This window comes from Cottoperca gobio, chromosome 14 (assembly GCF_900634415.1).
Source record: "Cottoperca gobio chromosome 14, fCotGob3.1, whole genome shotgun sequence".
NCBI classification, from domain to species: Eukaryota; Metazoa; Chordata; class Actinopteri; order Perciformes; family Bovichtidae; genus Cottoperca; species Cottoperca gobio.
The window spans coordinates 13,248,974-13,268,103 of record NC_041368.1 but is presented as its reverse complement, the minus strand read 5'-3'; the positions used below and the strand labels follow the sequence as shown (position 1 = coordinate 13,268,103).

The 19,130-nt window shown below is 39.5% G+C and overlaps 2 protein-coding genes across 2 annotated transcripts; both read left to right on the top strand.

Annotated features, from left to right (window-relative positions):
* Window positions 1-1,513: 1,513 nt before the first annotated feature.
* rom1a (retinal outer segment membrane protein 1a) lies at window positions 1,514-5,200 on the top strand. Its single transcript, XM_029447969.1, has 4 exons — window positions 1,514-1,663; window positions 3,506-3,936; window positions 4,306-4,552; window positions 4,994-5,200. Exons 1-4 carry the CDS (start codon window positions 1,514-1,516, stop codon window positions 5,198-5,200), a joined length of 1,035 nt encoding a protein of 344 aa, XP_029303829.1.
* Window positions 5,201-6,764: 1,564 nt separating this feature from the next.
* Window positions 6,765-17,982, top strand: frmd8 (FERM domain containing 8). Its single transcript, XM_029448159.1, has 11 exons — window positions 6,765-7,163; window positions 8,324-8,421; window positions 8,594-8,761; window positions 9,235-9,336; window positions 9,887-9,945; window positions 10,073-10,239; window positions 11,819-12,034; window positions 12,734-12,857; window positions 13,340-13,489; window positions 14,454-14,682; window positions 14,822-17,982. The coding sequence occupies exons 2-11, from the start codon at window positions 8,331-8,333 to the stop codon at window positions 14,932-14,934; spliced, it is 1,419 nt and encodes a 472-aa protein (XP_029304019.1). The 5' UTR covers window positions 6,765-7,163; window positions 8,324-8,330; the 3' UTR covers window positions 14,935-17,982.
* The last annotated feature ends 1,148 nt before the right edge of the window (window positions 17,983-19,130 follow it).

Here is a 19,130-nt window from a genome sequence, read left to right as displayed (position 1 = left end):
GTTGTAAAACATATATACATATATATATATATATATATATATATATATATATATATATATATATATAACATAATGTATACTTATAAATATGAAATAGCAGTAAATTTGTGTATATGCAAAGCTAATGTCCTCTCTTTGCGCAAAACATTTGTTTCCTCTTGTTACTGCCAAAAGAAATGCTTGCATCTGAACACATTTCACAAGCTTGTGTGAATGTCATCCATGTAACTCTGTCCATGTAACATCTAATAAAACAAATGAAGAAACAATAAAACATCATTTCAACCGTACATTTGTTTTATTTCTGATGAACGTTTCTCAAAAAGATACATTGCTGAACAAAACTTGCCTGACGTTCTGAGACATGGTTTTTAAATGTGAGTGAACAGCCCACTTGTTCAGCAGGCAGAGCTGACAGAGTCTGGAAATACTCCATCTCCTTAAAGGAGGTCATTGAGATTGTAGCTGAGTAGGAGGATATTCCCAGCCTCAGGAGGCTTTTATACACAGTTCAGAGCAGTGGTCCATTTGTTTGCTGTTTCACAGTCAACCAAGAGGCCACAATGTTAACTACTCTGTTTTACAATTTGTTTCATGAAATTACATAATTAAGTGTTGCAGGGATGATGTATTTTTGTAGGGCAACCCGGAAGTTATCAGCGTACCGCGACTGCGATCTGCAGAAGTAAAAAGCTAATGTTACCCTAAGGAAATAGCCTCCTCATGCTGGTTTGAATCTGCTGGAAACTTCCTTACATTGAGCAGACAACCCAACCTTATGATGAGCACAGGGGAACCAAAGAGAGAGTCCTATTTATTTGTCCCTCTGAGATCCTCATTTAAGATAATCAACACTCAATATGAATTGTTTCACTGACCATAGACATTGATGTGTTACACAGTTAATGGCTTATATTAATATCCATCTCCCTGTCAGGTGTGATTTAAGTTGTCATCCATGTCCCTCTGTATGAGTAATGGGTGCTGAGCACACAATGGCCTGGATTCAAAGACCAGTTTAATAGGATAGGTAGGTATTAGTGGTAAGAAGCTCCCTGCATCCAGGTATGCCAAATCCAGTGTGCCAAATCCGCTGTGTGGCACACTGGATTGTACATAGTGGTCAGTGGAGACACCTGGACTTTTTTCAACACTTTTTGGGGAGACAAATAAGGTAAATTTTAATGCACTAACTATCAGTTTACCTGTAGATGCACAACTTGTGAAGCTGTAAAACTTTATTCTCTAAGGATTTTGCACTAACCTCTCTTGACTTTTAGCATAAAACGTTGCTGTCAGAAAGCTCTTATCAGTGTATTATGTTTGTTTATTGTGGTTTACTATATTGCCACTGGTTCATTTCAGTGTTGAATTCAGCTTCTTCAGCTTCAGAGTCCTGCCTCTGACCTCTCCTTCTTCCTTGCAGACAGAGCAGCACAGCATCGGCCCTCGCTGCCTCGTCGCTCTCCTTCCCCTATTCCCCCGGTAAGACTCGGATTCCCTCGCTGCAACCATGGTGGTGATGAAGATGAAGTTCCCCTTTCAGAAAAGGGTGAAGCTAGCCCAGGGACTGTGGCTCCTCTCCTGGTGTGCCACATTGGCCGGGGCGATCACCTTCGCCCTTGGCTGCATCCTCAAGACGGAGCTCCGCAGGAGGGCAGAGGTACTCAAGTTTTACATTTGAACCTTATTTATCCAAAGCTCTGTTGTAGTTGACAATATTTTAACATGTGAATTTTCAATCAACAATCAATAGTGTATTTACTTCAGTGTAAGTATAAGTGTAAGTAGTCTAACTGTGTTCATACTGGGGAGAAAATGAATATGTTGTATGATTACACTTGTGACAGAGAAAACAGATAACACATGAACTACTAATCTCTAAATTGTCCGGTACATATCTACATTGAGGGACAGCATATTTGGAATTGGTAAAGTGATGCAGTGGATTACACACTAACTTGCCAAATGACATGAATATCATCAACATACAACCGGTCATACTTTTAAACTGATGGAACAATCTTTTTGGGAGAAAACGTTTTGAAGGAAAGTGTATTGAAGGGATAAATTAAATCGGATATACCGTCAAAGAAATGTTCTTGTTGGAGAGGAGAACAATAAGAAGTAACTACACCTGTGACCCACTTTGGATCCTGACTCATCATTTAATAAACCAGGCTCTGTCGGTCACCCTAATCCCTGCTCCTGGAGGCCGTCATCACAGTTTAGCATCGATAACAAACCTATATAATTTTTAGCTTATTTGGATGTATTTTTCCCGGCATTAAGAGTAATAAAGAAAATGACACATGCGATCAATAAATAGGTAAATTACTCTCATGTCATGTGACACTGTATATTTCAAGGCATTGCAGTTTACTCCACTGATTTTCATTCCATGATTTTGCAGTGAAGTAAAATCAATGTAATATGTGACTGAATGTAAGACATCTTTAAAGACTTTGGGTAACCTCCATACACCAAAAAGCCTTTTTCTTCACAAATGTTTAACTATGCAAGTTTATCTATTGTCTTCTTCAAAATTCCTTCCATTTTTAATAAAATCCACCACTTTAAATGTTACTCTGCATGATCATTTCCAGACTCATGGCTTGTGCAAAGATCCTTTTGAAAAACCAGTGGAAAATAGTTTAGCAAAGGCTTGTGAGTATCATACTGTATAAGCTGACTGGTCAATGCTACATTTAACATGGGACAGATCATAACTGTGTTTTCATATATGTTGGTTTATGTACTGGTTTGACATTAGTGAAAGAGTTTCAACATTGTAGGTATAAATCCTACCAGCATAACTTGGACTGAGTGAGCAAATGTGATATTGACCTGCAGTTACTGTACTGTAGGTGCCCTTGAGCAATACAGCTGAGCCTCAACGGCTTGAACTGAGCGGCTCAGCGCTCATTTAACTCTGATTAAACTGAGATTAATATTTGTGACTGACTGTAATGCTGACAATGAAAGCTATTATGCCTTCATCTAGAAGATCTCCCCTTTATAAATAAAGGTTGAACTCTCATCTCTCAATGTGAGGTTTATCAACACACATGTTGTGGGATCAAGCATTGTTGAAACCAACATAACTTTACATTTGAGTACATAAAGTAAGCCTGAATTAGTTGGACATAATAAAATGAGGCACAATACTTCTATTATTATAATTGCATCCAGGTCTGGATATTTTATACATTACCAGCAGCATATAGCTTCAGATGGAAGAAATGGCTGTTTAATACCTGGTAGAACTTTAGTTATTTGTGAAACTTTTGAAATTGATGTTCAAACGTTTCCAGGTGAATTTTCTGGTAATTTGAGGCAAAGACCCACATAATCTGTAGCAGACATATTGTATTAACGCCACACTTTCATACGTTTTTGAAAGATTGTGGATCACTTCAAAAAGGTATGTACTGAAATGTACTGTTTCCTTACAGCAAACACATATATTCTACATTGATTACATGATTGTGTTACTTACTTACAGGTAATGGATAACTCAGACATACATGTTGTGCCCAACACCCTCATGATTGTTGGTCTGGCGTCCTTGGGTATCAACTACTTTGCTTCAAAGATCTGTCAGGATGCCCTAGACGCCGGGAGATTTCCTCGCTGGAAGAACATGCTGAAGCCCTATTTTGCCATCTCTTGCTTCTTCACTGTCCTCATGCTGCTAGCTGTCATCATGAGCTATGTAATGAAGGGCAATCTGGAGTCATCTCTGAAGGTTGGCCTGAGGAACGGCATCCGCTTCTACAAGGACACAGACACCCCGGGCCGCTGCTTCCAGAAACAGAACATCGACCGCCTGCAGATGGAGTTTCAGTGTTGTGGAAACAATGACTTCAGGGATTGGTTTGAGGTCCAGTGGATCAGCAACCGCTACCTTGATTTCAGCACTAAGGAAGTGAAGGAGTAAGTTGTGTACAATATTATATAGAGCTGCTGTATGATGTATTTTAACCAACCGGGAAGTTAGCATCGTGCTGGTTCCCTCGATAAAAAGCCAATGCAATTTTTCCATTACAATTTGGATTATTGCAGAAAATAAGCATGGAAATCTCTTAAACTTGTGTTAACCACAAACCTTATTTAACCAAAAACCCATTGACTTTGAGACAATGGAACCGGAAGTGAAAAAATGCGAACTAATTTCCACGTTTTAAGACTTATTCCTGCAGCAACCTATAGAGTGTAGTTTAATGGGTCTCACACCTGTGGATGTTGGATTACAGTACTGTAACTTTATGCACTCTAAAACATACCTTTCACTTGTTTCCTTAGTCGCATCAAGAGCAACGTGGATGGCCGTTACTTGCTAGATGGAGTCCCGTTCAGTTGCTGCAACCCCAGCTCTCCACGGCCATGCATCCAGTATCAGCTCACCAACAACTCAGCTCACTATAACTATGAATACCAAACCGAGGAGCTCAACATCTACCTCCGAGGCTGCAGAGAGGCACTGGTCAACTACTACATGGGCCTGATGAACACCATTGGGGCTGGAGTACTGTCAGTCTTCCTCTTACAGGTATACTATGAAGAGTTAGAGGTTTTACAGGGATTTCAGGCAGAGTTGGTGGTGACCTTCTAGTTTGGAGGATGGTCGAAGAATAACACTGGCTTTTCAGGGATTGGTACAGCTGCCATCGTTGTATAAAACCCCACTATTTAACATTGTGTCATGTCTTTACAAGCACAGGAAAGAAATGTGCCACTATTCTATATGCATACACAAGGCTAAATGCAATTCTAGCAGTTGTATTATTCAAAGATTTAATTTATGCGAATCCTGACTTGATTGTTAGTGAACATCAATTGATTCCTCATTCCTTCATTGGGTCTGATGTGCACAATCTATGCAATATCCATCATTCACCACTTCAGTTTGGATCCTTGATGATGCTTTCTAATGAAATCTGCTCTACATCTAACCTGCTCCCCCCCCATTCTCCACCTTCCTCCCTCCCAGGGCTCTGTGCTGGTGAGCTTGCGGTTCCTGCAGACTTCCATGGAGGCAGTGGCAGGGAATGAAAACACAGAGATTGAAACAGAAGGGTACTTGCTGGAGAAATCAGTAAAAGACACGGTGATGGAGTACGTTGGACCTCTGATGACGTTCTTCCTGCTTACAAACCAGGTGGAGGAGGGCGCTACTGGAGCCCCAGCTGGCCCCTGAACCACAAATTATGAACACACATGTAAATAATTTTTACACAGAGGGCAACTAATGAATGATAATTTATTATTTAAAATCAAATAGAATATTAATCACACATTTCTATGAATTTCACAGATATAGTGATAGTATTTTTTATTGTCAGATGACCATCACAGCTAAAGTAAATGTTTACTATATTACTGTGCTTTTCCATTCAAATGTCATTATGTTGAACTGATACCCCTTCTGTTAATCACATACTGTATAACATCAGAAAAGATACCCACATAAGTTATTGTAAACCAATGTTTTTGAGTTGTCAATACCCCTCCATTTTTTATTAATACTCCAGTTAATTTTTTTCATATTTATGTGTTTAAAGTTCCACAAATACATAAAATCACCTCACTGCTTTTGAATGTGAGGTGCATTGCTATTTGCTTTGTCTGTGTCAAAAGCAGTAAAACAATCACTAATCAGTCACTCTGTAAATAGTAATTCACGAAGCAGTGTTGACGAAGTTTGGTCTTACAAAAGCAAGGATGTAGAGCTGACTGTAGTGAGACATTAGGCGTAATGCTCTGTTGCAGAACTATGACATAATATAACAGAGGACATATTTAAGTTTGAGGTTACTAATTACATTATGGAGTGGTGTCACTTATTGCTTCTTTGTAATGACATGCAGGCATTAAAATACTTCACATGTCAGATGTCCCCCTCCATAACAGGTGCTTCAAGTTGTTCATTTGCCCCTGCCTCTCTTCTTCCAGTCAGTGAAAGGAATAGGATTATGAAGATTGATATAATCGATGTCAGTAATGCAGTGAAAGCCATCAAGTGTGTCCTCTGTCCGGACACCTTGGTTAAAGCTTTTAATCCCATTTGTTAATATTCAACCTGCTGCCCTTGCAGCTAGACAACCTGCGTCAGGTAAACTATGCCACGGCTTTGTTTGCTTATAAAAATTTTAATAAGGGAAAAAATATAATATTGATATATAACTTTTCAAATTTGGATGTGTGTTCTTTACCAATGCCCATATACAGTGTATTAAATATAATTGAGAATTATTCTACACTCTCTTTATGACCAGAAACAAAATATTGGTTAATTTCTGAAATCTATTTGTACTTGTGAATAGCTTTATTAAAGGTCCTTTTAAAAACATGACTGCCTCTTGAGTGATTTTCTGGGGATAGGCAGACCAGTTAGTCTTCTGACTCAAATCAATTGTGTAGGTCTAGAATCCTCGAATCAGCAATAAACATCCCAGAGACTTCCCATGTATTATATTATATTTCTGTCCACCTGGAGGACAAAACAAACAAACAAATGTTAATATATTCCACTGGTCCATAACTTATGGATGAGGTGTATTACAGTATTACATTGTAGTAATGGTACTTTGTTATTCCACAGTGAGGCAGAGTTTGTGTATTGCAAATGTGATATTCAAATCCATGGTTTAAATTTGGCTGCAACCTAGGCAGCAGATAAATAAAATAAACCTGCCTGCGTAGTTAATCAGACGCGATGACGTTCTTATTACGCAGATAGACGACGACGCGCGCTCTCTGATATTCGACTCATTCTCGGGATCCTACCTTTTTGAACCTGTAAAAGTCTTCAAAATGCACACAGTCTGTTAGCCGTGTTCTTTCAAATTATCTACCATACACTTTGCATTGTTTGTATTTAGCTCTTTTAATTTAACTTCGTTCGTGAATTCTTCAGTTAAAGTTGTGTTTCAAATATTCCAGAGTGACTGTCACACCCAGTAAAGAGCCGTTCAGAAGAAGCGAATCATCCGCCGGTCACACACTAACTGTTGCACTGCCCGGAAAGCTAGTTTCAGACAACTGGTAGCCAAAGCCGTGGGAATAACAGCGAATCGTATATAGCTACAGTATTTACACAATTAGCTTTCCCATCCCGCGCATAGGCAGCAAGTGGAGGGAAATTTTACGAAAACTGGCAGGTAGGTGGACAACAGAGACATTTTGTTCCTTCACTTGCTATTAACGGTATGTCAGACTGTTGGGCAAAACACCAACAGGGAGATAACCAACCACTAAAGTGACACAATCGTCATCAACTGATTACTCAAACGTATTGTTGTGTCTTAAAGTATCGCAATAGTGTTTTGTGACAATCTCAATGCGTCAATAGCTAGCACGGTAGCTTCCCTTGCCTTTTAGCTAACGAAATTAATTTAGTGGCGTTGAATAGTTCCCTGGGACATTTGAACCATTGTTTGGGTTTGTTTGGCCATAAACAGCTAGCTATAGGACATGGGTTAGTTAGCTAGCTAGCCCTTGTACCACAGGCCTCGGGATTTTGCTGTTATGTCTCTGTATTTACATCCTCTCTGTATGTAGGCTACTATTTCTGTGCTCGTAGCCCTAATAAATAACATATAAACGGTGCTGAATGACATTGACATGTTTTGGCCATACGGTAGGTCTAGTTCAACAGTAGTCGACTGGGATGTTCTGATTGTACAGGGTCTTTCTTTTTTAGTCTAATACCACATGGTGACGCTGGTGCAACGTGAGACTAAATTAGCTTGATAACTTGTTTATTGAAACATGACTAAAGATAGTGGATTAATGGCATATGTCAGTGAGGAACCGCTAATATTGCTGATATCTGTCTAGTCGTCTCTGAAGCAGTTACTTTATTTAAAGTTATATGAGACTAATGCAAGTTTGAGCACCCCAGACACCCCTTTAATGTACATCAATAAATAAATAAATAAATCTATTCCATCACGCGTTTAGGTTAAAGTAGTCCCTCCAGGTCCTATGTCCCACATCAGGCAGTTTAGGAAGCATGCATGGGTAATGCATTCTGCATGGCTAGTTAGGCGTAAGCTGCAGATGTTGGTATTTGTGCGTTTAGGTAACAGCTGCAAACCTGAAAAGTACCACACATGCATTTTCCATGTGAATATGTTCTCTATAGCAGTGTTGTTTTTTCCCACCGGTCTCACAATTCAATGCTACTCAGGTTACTTTTCCAATTCAGCTGTACTGACTTTTTAAGGCCGTTTCTAAACTACTTATAATACTTGTAATGTACAGTTTTGTTACTGTGTATATATTGTGACCGCTTTTGTGTTTGGTGACTGTCTTCCAGAGTAGAGATGGACGGAGACGACTGCAGTTTTCCTCCAGATTCATCAGATGATCACTCTCAAAGAGGAAGTGTTGCTTCTTCTGCAACACTCTCCCGTGGTATGGCGCAGCAAATATTGTTAATGTAACTCATGGAGGATAATTCTCAGTGTTTTCTAGCGTGCACTATTTTTATATGTAGGAAATTAACTTCAAGGAAAGTTTACATTTTGATATGGTGTTGTTTCTCCTTGGTTTACTTGTCTTTGTAATTGTTTGTTTGTTCACACAGCTCAAGATGTGCTTGTATACCTCTGTGGTGACAGTGCAGTACAATTATCAGTAGAAGGGCTTGGCAGTGTCTCAGTGCAGGAGTTGGGCCGCAGTGTTCGCGATGCTCTCCATATTCCTGAGTCTGCACAGGATGCTTTTGCTTTCTGGCTTTCTTCTCCACTGCTCGGTAAGAACTTTCCCCCCCCCCCACACTTTTTACATTCTGATGATGTTTAGGCCAGCAGAGAAGGCCTTGCTGGCCCTGACGGCCCGCCACTGGTGTATACTAGTCCTACTTCCTTTTTAAAAAAAAGCATCACAGTCTGTCTACAACATATTACATAGTATATGATATTTTTGGTAGAGTCCTGAACAAGCCAAAATAATATAGCCATTATACAGTACAGTACTGCTTGAATCAGTAATGAAATAGTACAATCATGTTCAATACAGTATGTTTAATTTATGTATTTAGTCTCAGAAAATAAATTGCTTTTACTCTGTGGCTTTGCCTTTTGAAATGACCATTTACTCTTTAAATGATTGAACCTCACTTCGATGTAAGCAGCTCCAATATCACAACAGCAAACGGCACAATATTCGGAGCATGAAACCAGACACCTCTCACTTTGTTACATTTGCGTCTTCCTTACTCCTCAGAATTGCAGTTAAAGGCAAGGCATCAACCGTACAAGCTGTGTCGGCAGTGGCAGGACTTGCTCTATCGCTTCACTGAGGCCTCAGAGGAAGACATTTCACAAGGTGAGAGTTTGGTCTGTAAGTCGCTGTGTTTATGTGCATTATGTTACTGCGTTATTGTCAGCTTTCATAGTCGTCTGAACAAGTAAGCGGGTAAGGAAAGGATGGGAGGACTTGGTTTATAATTTCAGATTACTGCTGGAGAGTGTGTCTACGGATGCGAATAATTTGGCTCCCAATCAAAATCTCCTTAACGAGGAACGAATCCTAACCGGCAGAATCTAACTGCAATGACAAACTCCCATGATCCCACGCTACTTTACAAAGCCAACAAACTCTGATTGAGACCCCTAGTGGCTGAAAGATTCTGCGTTTAAATCTGAACCATAACAACATACTTCATCCACTAAACCACATAAATCTAAATATCAGTTTTAGAGTAACTAAGTTACCGCAGTGCAAATACTCTGGTGTTCTGCCTGAAGCTGCCCTCTCTAAGTAAGCTGGTTTCAAAACATAGCGTGCGTTTTATGCCAAGCACAGCCAGTTTCTTGTTTCTGCAGCTGTTCCCTGTGTTACCCTAACGCATCATCGTCCTCTGCTTTTTCCTCAGATGAACCATGTCTCCAGTATCGTAGGAACGTGTTTTATCCTAAATCTAAAGAGCTGCAGGTACATTTTACACTAATTCATTCATCAATGTTAGATATGAGAGAATTATTAGGCTTTGTTATCCATCACTGGGTTCTTGGAGTCCACTTCTCCTGATAATTGTTATCTTCTTCTCCCTCCTGAGCAGATAGATGACGAGGGAGTGCTGAGGCTTCTGTATGAGGAGGCCAGGGGCAACATTCTCATGGGTCGATACCCCTGCGACCCCGAGCACTGGACGGGTCTCGGAGCCTTGTCTGTTGCTCTCGACGAGGGTACTGGTCTTGATGGGCAACAATTTACTTCTACTATAAGGTAAGGTAGAAAGGTTAGTTAAACAAAATGTTTTACCAAATTCTGGATGTGGGTTTTAGATGCTTTTGAGTTCTATATATTGTTGACCCTTCAGTTTCTATTTTGGGAAAATATGCTGATTCACTTTGTTGTTTTAACCTTTGGTCAGAGCTAGTCTCACTTAACTGACCATCTCCTGGCTGTAGCTTCATATTTAAGGCACAATAGTGGTATCTTCTCATGGTATTTCTTAAAATGATAAACTATTATGTGTGCCATTTCCTGGCATTCTTTTCAACACATGATCCTACTTGGACATTTTGTGAAGTTCACAGTTGACTTCTCCTTTTTAGAAAATCAAGAAGTATTCTGACCCAAGTAACCAAACTCTTGTCCTTTAACCCACATTATTGTAAAAGACTGGTAGATTGAGCCGTTTAAAGTACAATCAGAGATGCAATTTGTTGGAAATCCACAAGCATTGAAAAATAAGGTCAATTATGCTTCTTTTGTTTGAGAGGATCCGTGTTTTTTTTTGTTTTTTTATGTTGTGCCACAAAAGTGTTTTTGAATGACTCGTTGTTCTGTATGTTCCAAGTGCAAGAATTCATAAAATAACATTTTTGATTGGAGTGTGATGCACATGGGAAGGTTTTTCTTTGTAAAGCCTTTAGAGACTTGATTGAGATTAAAGGGCTGATACTTGACCGAGGCCTGAACTATATCACTGCAAACTAAAGGAGTTTAGTCGCTGTTCTGATTTTAGTTACTCGCACATTACAGGCTGCCTACAGTTACAGTAACATACTGAATAGATATTTTTGAGGAAGTCTCATATGTGTTTGCTCCCAGTATTAATGTCTGTGTCTGTGGGTTCTGCCTGTTGTGACTTCCCTTTCATATTCATAGTGTTCTCTGACCATGAATCTGAGCATAATGTTCCAAGCTTTCTGAACAATAGAGGAAATGAGAGAAGACATTGAGTTGATCTTCTACACATAAATTACATGATGTTTAACAATGTAGTCGAATCAAATCCTGAAATTACAATGTGATTGGACTATTGTGGAGGAGAAAAACACAACTTGATAATCGAGAAATATACTGACGGGATAATGCTTTGTATTCAAATTACTGGTTGCTAATTATATTTTAGACCAAGAGGTTCTTTTCAGAGGAGCTCTAGGTAACCATCAGATGACGTCTTTTATGACTCTGAATGTTATATGTCAGTAATGGGTAGTGAATAAGGAGAGGAACACCCGTACTGTAAAGAAATGCATTCGGAGACCAACACGTTTCAGCATCATCGAGGTAATCATAAAACCCTTTACAGAGGACATGTCATGGGATGAGCATGGGGGGGGGGGAAGAAGTAATTGAGTGATAAGAATTTGTAGCATTAAGTTTTACAGCACCAGCAGGAGTGAAGAAAACATAATGCGAGTCATAATGGCACAATACCGTTGCACATGAAAGTATTGGGTTGATGTATGATTGTTTCAGCATCCTGTGCATCATAAAGACGCAGCAGCTAAAGCATGGGACAACATGAGATTCAACAGTAAATGTTAATAAATTACTCCTCTGCTTTCCACAGAGGGAAGAAGCTGTCTTCTTTTCTGCCTCCACATGTTGCCATGGGGAGTGGAGGCTTGCTCTCCACTCTTCGAGGGAAGTCGAGCCGTCAGACAGGGCTGCAGCAGAACCTCTTGGAGGAGTACAGGAAGATCAGCACATCTGCTGGAATCTCTTCTGAGCCCACACGGCTCCTACACCAGTACCTCAACACATGTCACACTCTGCCTTATTATGGGTAAGAATTTGTGTAATGAGCCATTTATACTATACTAGTGTTTATTTTGTCAGCTAGTTTAGACTTAGTCTTACTCTTCAGATTAGAATGCTTAATAGTATTAGTCACATTTTAGTCATTTTTATCCTTTATAGTCTCGTTTTAGTCGACACAGTTGTCACGTCTATCTAGACTAGCCGAAAACAAATGTTTTTGTCCGAATCCTCCTGACTGGGCTCATTAGTGATGCATGTCGCACCCTCTCGGCCCCATATGAGAACCAATCCGCACTGCACAACATGCAAAGATATGTGTTGATCAGCTACCCGAATCCCACCCAACTCGCAAACGTTACGCATTGTAGTAGCACAGTTGTCAGGACTGAGAACTGAGACAAAGACAGACTGAGTGCCACGGCGTGTGCGTCTCTTAAACGCTCTCAATCGCACACACACGGGGGAGGGTGACAAAAGTTTTTACTTTTAAACTACAATTTAGTCTCGTCATTCCTGTCAACGATATTTCATGTTGATATCGTTAGTTAGGGTTTCATGGCGTCGGTGCCGTCTCTTCTTCGTGATGAAAGGTTGTTTAGTTGTCATAGTTTTCATTTACAAAATGAACACTGATTTATACTCTACATATGTCCAGAAATGTTTGTTTTGACTTCAAATCACTTTATATTTATTATGTGTTAATTAACATACTCTATACAAACAGGTGCGCTTTCTTCTTTGGAGAGATTGACAAACCAGTGCAAGGGATTCTCCAAAGGACCAAACGCAAAGCTGTCAATGTTGGCATCTGCCTGGAGGGAGTTTATGTGATGGATGTCAAAGAGAAGGTGAGCGATGCATTGTCTTCGGTTGACAGCTCGGTTAAAAATCAGCAAAAAGTAGGTCTGTCACGGAAATTACGTCATCGAAATATCGTACCATATATGGACATGTCCGCCATCATTTTTGCTGACCTTGATATTGCCCGTTGCGATTCCATGAATGTTTGTTTAAATGAAAATGCTCACCAACATTTTAGCCAACAAGATGCCAGAATAAATTGCAATGTCTATATACTCTTAAGATTTAGAAGTTCCTTGCTCTTTGAAAGGGTGTTCTTGCTTTAATATGCTATTTTATTGTCATTATATCAGTGGCATAAAATGGTCTTTAAATGACAATAATATCATTAATCATGCATTGTGACAGGCCTAGCACAATGCCAGTTTTCTCACTGTGCATGTGCATACTTGCAGAATGTTGGAAGCTGTTTTTATCTCACTTCATGAAAACTAACCTGGTTTATCTGGTTTAACACATGTTCATGCAGCATGTGCTGCTTGGCCTGCATTTCAACGAGCTTTCCTGGGACCACAGCTACCCCGAGGACCAGGGGGACTCGCACATTCTGTGGCTGGAGTTTGATGGAGATGAAGACGGCACTCCTGTCAACAAGTTACTAAAGATCTACTCAAAACAGGTAGAATTTTGTTTAATTAGTTTGAATCCACTAATCATCTGATAAGATAAGATAATATTTAACACCTGTACATACGGTGTCACCAGCCAACATGTGTCCTGTTGCCTTGGCTCGCCTCAGAGCTGTTGAGCATGTTGTGTTGATTGGCTTTTTTATTTTTTGGGTCGCACCTGTCATCTGTGAAAATCTATTTAAGAACGTCTTGCTGCTGTGACAGATGTAGTCCTTAGTATGTGTGTTTCACTTCAAACGTTTTCAACAAGTAGTGAGGGGATGCAGCCGTCTCCAGCGAGCGCACTGCACCTGGTGTTTTTGAGAGCTCCAGGATCAGGCTGCTGCTGCTGGAGCTTTTTGTTCTTAGAGGAGCACAACACTCGATATTAGTGTTGAAACTTAATAGATTTCTAATGTTTTATTGTACTCTTGTGTATCATCCTTGTTCAATGATTGTTGGGTTGAAAAAGACAACAGATGTTGAATAGATGTTACATAATAGTTGAGGCAGTAATACATAATCACGTCAGGCCATAATCCAAAGCTGGCAATGTGACCCTTTATGTGCCTGTGGTTCACTAACGGGCCATTAGAAAGTAAGCTGTTCATTATGTTAATGTTTCAGGTAGGGCTGCAATTAACGATTACTTTCTCGATTCAATTATTTGGTAAATATTGATGTCGATCCTAGCTTCTAAAAGTCCAAGGTGATGTCTTTAAATGTGTTGTTTTGTCAGTCCAAAACCCAAACATATTCCCTTTAATATGATATAAAACAGAAAAGCAGGAAATCTTCATATTTGAGGGGCTGTAAACAATATTTTTGCATGAAAAATTGCTTTAACGATTAATCCATTATCAATAGTTATATGCTGTAGGCTATTGTGTTTCTGTCAAACAACTAATTATTGCAGCTCTAGTTTAAGGCTCAGACTTAGTCTTTTGTACTTGTTTTGCTTTTGTTAACTAGGCAGAGCTAATGAGCGGCTTCATTGAGTTCTGTGTGGAGCTGAAGTCTGCGTCTGATGGAGGAGCTGCAGCTGAAATGGACGGTGAGCTGAGTCTGTCCCAGCAGCCTGCTGGGCAAGATGGCAAAAACAAGAACGGACGCGGAGGACGGCGCGGGATGCTGCGCAGACAAAGCAGCGTTCTGTGCAGTCGGGTCCATTCACTTAACACTATCAGCTACGTGGACAACGGTGAGTCCAATGGTTACATTAAATAGTCCAAGCCTACTTGCTGTATAATCTTTCTGAGCTACAGCTGTACCCAGACAATCTCCTTGTAGATACTTAATTGGAGTAATTTTTCTTATTTCTCTCGATTTTTGTCTTTCAGGAAAAGAAATCAAACGCTTGAAGCCGAAACGAGCAGCGTCCTTCTTCACCCGTCAGGCGACTGCACCCACGTACTCTGCTGTGCAAGTGACGGAGAGTCTGGAGCAGGGTTAAACTCGCTGATCAACTCTCCCCCCCACGCATCCCAAAGACCAAATATGAACATTTTACACTGACATTTGAGGAAAAGACTTGATAAAAGCTTGAGACATTTAACTGATAATATATGAACATGCAAAGGACCAAGCGAGGGATCTAAGTGTGAGTGACAATATTTATCTTCTAAAGTTGTGTGTGTATATTAAGAGTACAGTAATGTGAAAAACTAAATAATCTATTAACCGCTACGCTTCCAAGGTTAAACTGAAGTGGCTATTCTATTAGAGGGTTTTACATAAAGACAATGAAATGACACTCGAGAGTGCAGACCTCCGCCAAGGCCAATGGTGCATTCACATGCTTCTAGAAAGGTCAGATTTCCTGGGTCGGGAAGTCATTCTTCCAATTTTAGTGTGTTCATAAGCAAAAGGATATGTTGTATTTTATGGCTCAGAGCGATTAAGAAACACGTGGATATCTGTTCCTGGGAATTTTCCCAGTCGAAATCCAATTTCTCCGATAATTCCAACACCACGTGAAAGCAGCACAAATGTCCTATCTTGCAATGTTAACCAAAGTGAGACTTGAGGAGTGTATCCGCCTTGTGATTCGGATCCGCTCCAAAATGTAACGGGCTGTTCTTTGGCCCACGCTTCACTCTTCCATCAAGTTTCATGAAAGTCAGGCCAGTAGTTTTTCCGTAACCCTGGTGACAGACAAACACACAAACGCACCGGGCTGAAAACAATCCTTGGCGGAGATAAATGCAGCGTTGTCTGAGCACCATATGATGGAGTGACTTCATGAGTCTGAGACGAGCCTTAGAGAAATCCTCAGACAACGACTCCAATTGACAACTGTGCGATATCTCATGAGCGCGTTGCCCTTTCTGCAGCACTCCAGAGCTGCTGTTAATCAGAAGTGTTGAACCTCATTAGAGTATACCCACTGCATTACATCTTTCTACTCTCACTGGGGGTTGAACTTCAAGAACTACAGTACATGTCCCCATATAACATTAAACATTGTGTGAGAGTGACCACAAACTCTTTCAGGGGACGATCTAAGGGCGTGTTTCTACTATTCTGCTTTTTCAAACTGCCAGTGCCTTGTTGTCACCTAAGGGTGAAGACACTTTAGTAATGTACTGGTAGAAACGTTTAGTGTTGGTGTTAGTGACCATGAAGAAGCCGTATGGGAGCACATTGTCTGTATTGGGGAAGTACATGCTTTTAAGACATAATATTTGCGGATTGTTGTTGTTGCAGGTAGGAGCCGGCGGGGCGTCCCACTTTTAAAAATAATTCTACAGTAATTTTCATTTGTAAAAGTAGTCCAAACCGGTAAAATAACAGGACGAAACAGACATTTTAAAGCATTATGTTGTTGAAGCTACGTAAAATGACCCATTTACGTCCTCATTGGACAGCATCAATTGATTTGCACCAATAAAAGAATCAAATTAGAGTCAAGAACCACCCAAAGCTGAAAGTTAGTTAGCAATTATTTAATCCTACCCAGCTCTTATTCTTGCCACTGAATGGTTAGCATATCGTATTCAACGTTTAAAGAGTGAACAAGATGCCTGTAGATTGGCTGAGGAATGAACTTCACAAATGCAGGTAATACAAAAACTAATTTAACAAAAGGGCTCTTTGGATCCAACGACATTTCATGAGACCAGTAAGAGTTTGAACTGCCCTGACAAAGACTGAGGTTGAAACGTGTAGGCGCTAAGCCCATTTATCAAAGGGGTTTCAATTTTTGCAAAGCACTGTACTTGGTATTTTTTGGTTATGACTTATTGATCACACAGCTAACCGCTTTCTTTTTTTGATATTCAAAGTTTAACTTTCAATCTGCACCATTGGTACATGTGACATCCACGCACAGTTGACTCAAAGTTGCTTGGTCCGACCTGATCAGCAAAGTAAACTGATGCAATATTGTACTTGTGCAACTTCTGGCACAAGAAGACAAAACGAGAACGCTTCCTGTTTAGCACTACTTTCACATTATGACCTCCATTTGAATTTATTTTATTTATTGGTTATTCAGTTTAAAAATAGCGTTTTCTCAACACGTTAAGGAACATAACTGCGTCTAAAAAATAAAAATAAATCACCAAACTTTGAGATACATTTTCACGGGACAGGACTCTGTCTTATTGCACAGACCAACTGACCAAGAACTTTTGACTATGCTGTTGAAATCTCAGTCTGTACACCAAAGCAAGCCTATCTAACGTGCTGCAACACAGTATGCTACCTTAACACGCCAGAGACCGACGCCACCGCATGGCAGAGACCTCCAGGTGTCTCTCTGAGCTTCACCCTAATGCTGATACATTTAACAAACAAGCGCACCTCACTAATGGCCATTTATTATACTGCCTTCCACTGATTTGAGATGTGACGTCATGTATTCTTCCTGATTTCTCCTGGGCATGTACTGTAGAATATTTTTACTTTTCTATGCTTTGACTCGTTATACGTCGGCTACCGTCTGTAACCTAACTGCAGCAGTCCAATATATTGTTGCTAACTTACACTATGCATGTCACATTGTAGAATAGGCATTCCACCACAGACTACACACATCTTGTGATACTGCACTATTACTACTAATACACTGTTTATAAACCTGTTTTTGTATTGTTTGTTAGCTTTTACCAGAGAATATTTGTATTTCATTTTCATATACTTGTCAGTGTTCGTACACAAGAATGAAATGAAGAAATAGGTAATTGAAAGCATCATATTTTTAAGCAATCAGTTTGCAGGAGCATTAAGTGCCTTTTTGTTTGTACAGCATTGCATCTGAATGAGTGTTTTGGTGCTTGGAAACCAGGAATGGACAATTGTTATTGCTATGGTTTAAAATAGTTATTGTGTTTTATAATATATTTCCCACATTTTCAGCTAGACCATGCATTTCATCTTTCATACAGTAGCTGATGTGAGTATATTGATATACTGGATGACTACACTGTGCTGCTGTTGACCCGTGTGATTCCTCTCAATAGAGTAGTCAGTCTGCCTTCAATAAAATATGTCTGATATCCTTTTGTTCCCTTCTTTTTAATAAATGGATGAAAAGTTACTATTATTAGACATTCAATCTGTTAAGTGTGTTTAATACATCACCTACCTACAGATAAAATGTACTGAAGCCACACTAACTGTTACCTTGTGTGTGATTTTATTGAGGCAATATGAATTGTGTATCTATATTTACTATTTTTATTTGACCCGTTCTGCAGTAAGTGATGTCTACTGTAAACCCATCCATTTAAGGCTGGTGCTCATCTATGTTTGAGGCACTGAAGAAAGAGTTACCTTGCTTTAAAACACAAAGGTTATTGCAAAGTATTTTCCTTCATTAATCTTGTATGTAGGAGGTTGCTCAGTTTGCGCCTAAACTGATCACTTGAATAATCTTTAACATTGACTGGTGAATAGGGAGTTAACTGCTTATAAAATTATTTTGTTTCTCAATTCGCTGCAGCTAACGATCATTTTTCATTATCAATGAATCTGCTGATTATTTTCTAGATTAATCATTTGGTATTTTACATTTTAGAAAATAGTGAAACATGTCCATCCCAGACTCTCAAAATCCAAGGTTTAAATGTCTTGTTTAATCCCAAAACCCAAAGATGTTTAGTTTAATATGATGTAAAAAGAGAAGAATGGGAAATCTCCATATCTGAGTGACTGAAACAGCATTTTCTGCCATTAATGCATGAACAATTAATTCAACAATGAATTGATTTATCAAAATAGTTGCTGATTATTTTTATTTTTTATTATTTTGTTGGTTGACGAATCAATTTGTCGACTAATTGTTGCAGCTATTTTTTTAATGTAACCTTTATTTTACTAGGATAGGTCTCATTGAGATTAAAAATCTCTTTTTCAAGAGAGTCCTGCCTAGGACAGGCAGCAGCACAGTCACAATCATAACATTAATTAAAGCATTTACAGACAGTGGCCTTTTACTCTGTACTGTCTTAAGGGGGCGTGCCTATCAACAATTATAATAAAACCATCATAAAAGAATTTCCAAGCATTTTCGACATCGGAAATGAGATTGATTTTCTCTCAATCGAAGAGAAACCGGTCCTGAAAAAAACCTTGCTCCACAAAATGTTTCATATCACACTTTATGATGACATGGGGTTTTGTCTTGGACTTTTGTATTCCTTACTG

Bases quoted from the DNA above. Each gene is read 5' to 3' on its own strand.
- frmd8 (XM_029448159.1), top strand. From the start codon at position 8,331: ATGGACGGAGACGACTGCAGTTTTCCTCCAGATTCATCAGATGATCAC. The intron at 12,858-13,339 runs GTGAGCGATGCA...ATGTTCATGCAG, and splicing joins TGATGGATGTCAAAGAGAAG to CATGTGCTGCTTGGCCTGCA. The intron at 13,490-14,453 runs GTAGAATTTTGT...TTTGTTAACTAG, and splicing joins TAAAGATCTACTCAAAACAG to GCAGAGCTAATGAGCGGCTT.
- rom1a (XM_029447969.1), top strand. From the start codon at position 1,514: ATGGTGGTGATGAAGATGAAGTTCCCCTTTCAGAAAAGGGTGAAGCTA. The intron at 1,664-3,505 runs GTACTCAAGTTT...ACTTACTTACAG, and splicing joins AGCTCCGCAGGAGGGCAGAG to GTAATGGATAACTCAGACAT. The intron at 3,937-4,305 runs GTAAGTTGTGTA...TTGTTTCCTTAG, and splicing joins AGCACTAAGGAAGTGAAGGA to TCGCATCAAGAGCAACGTGG.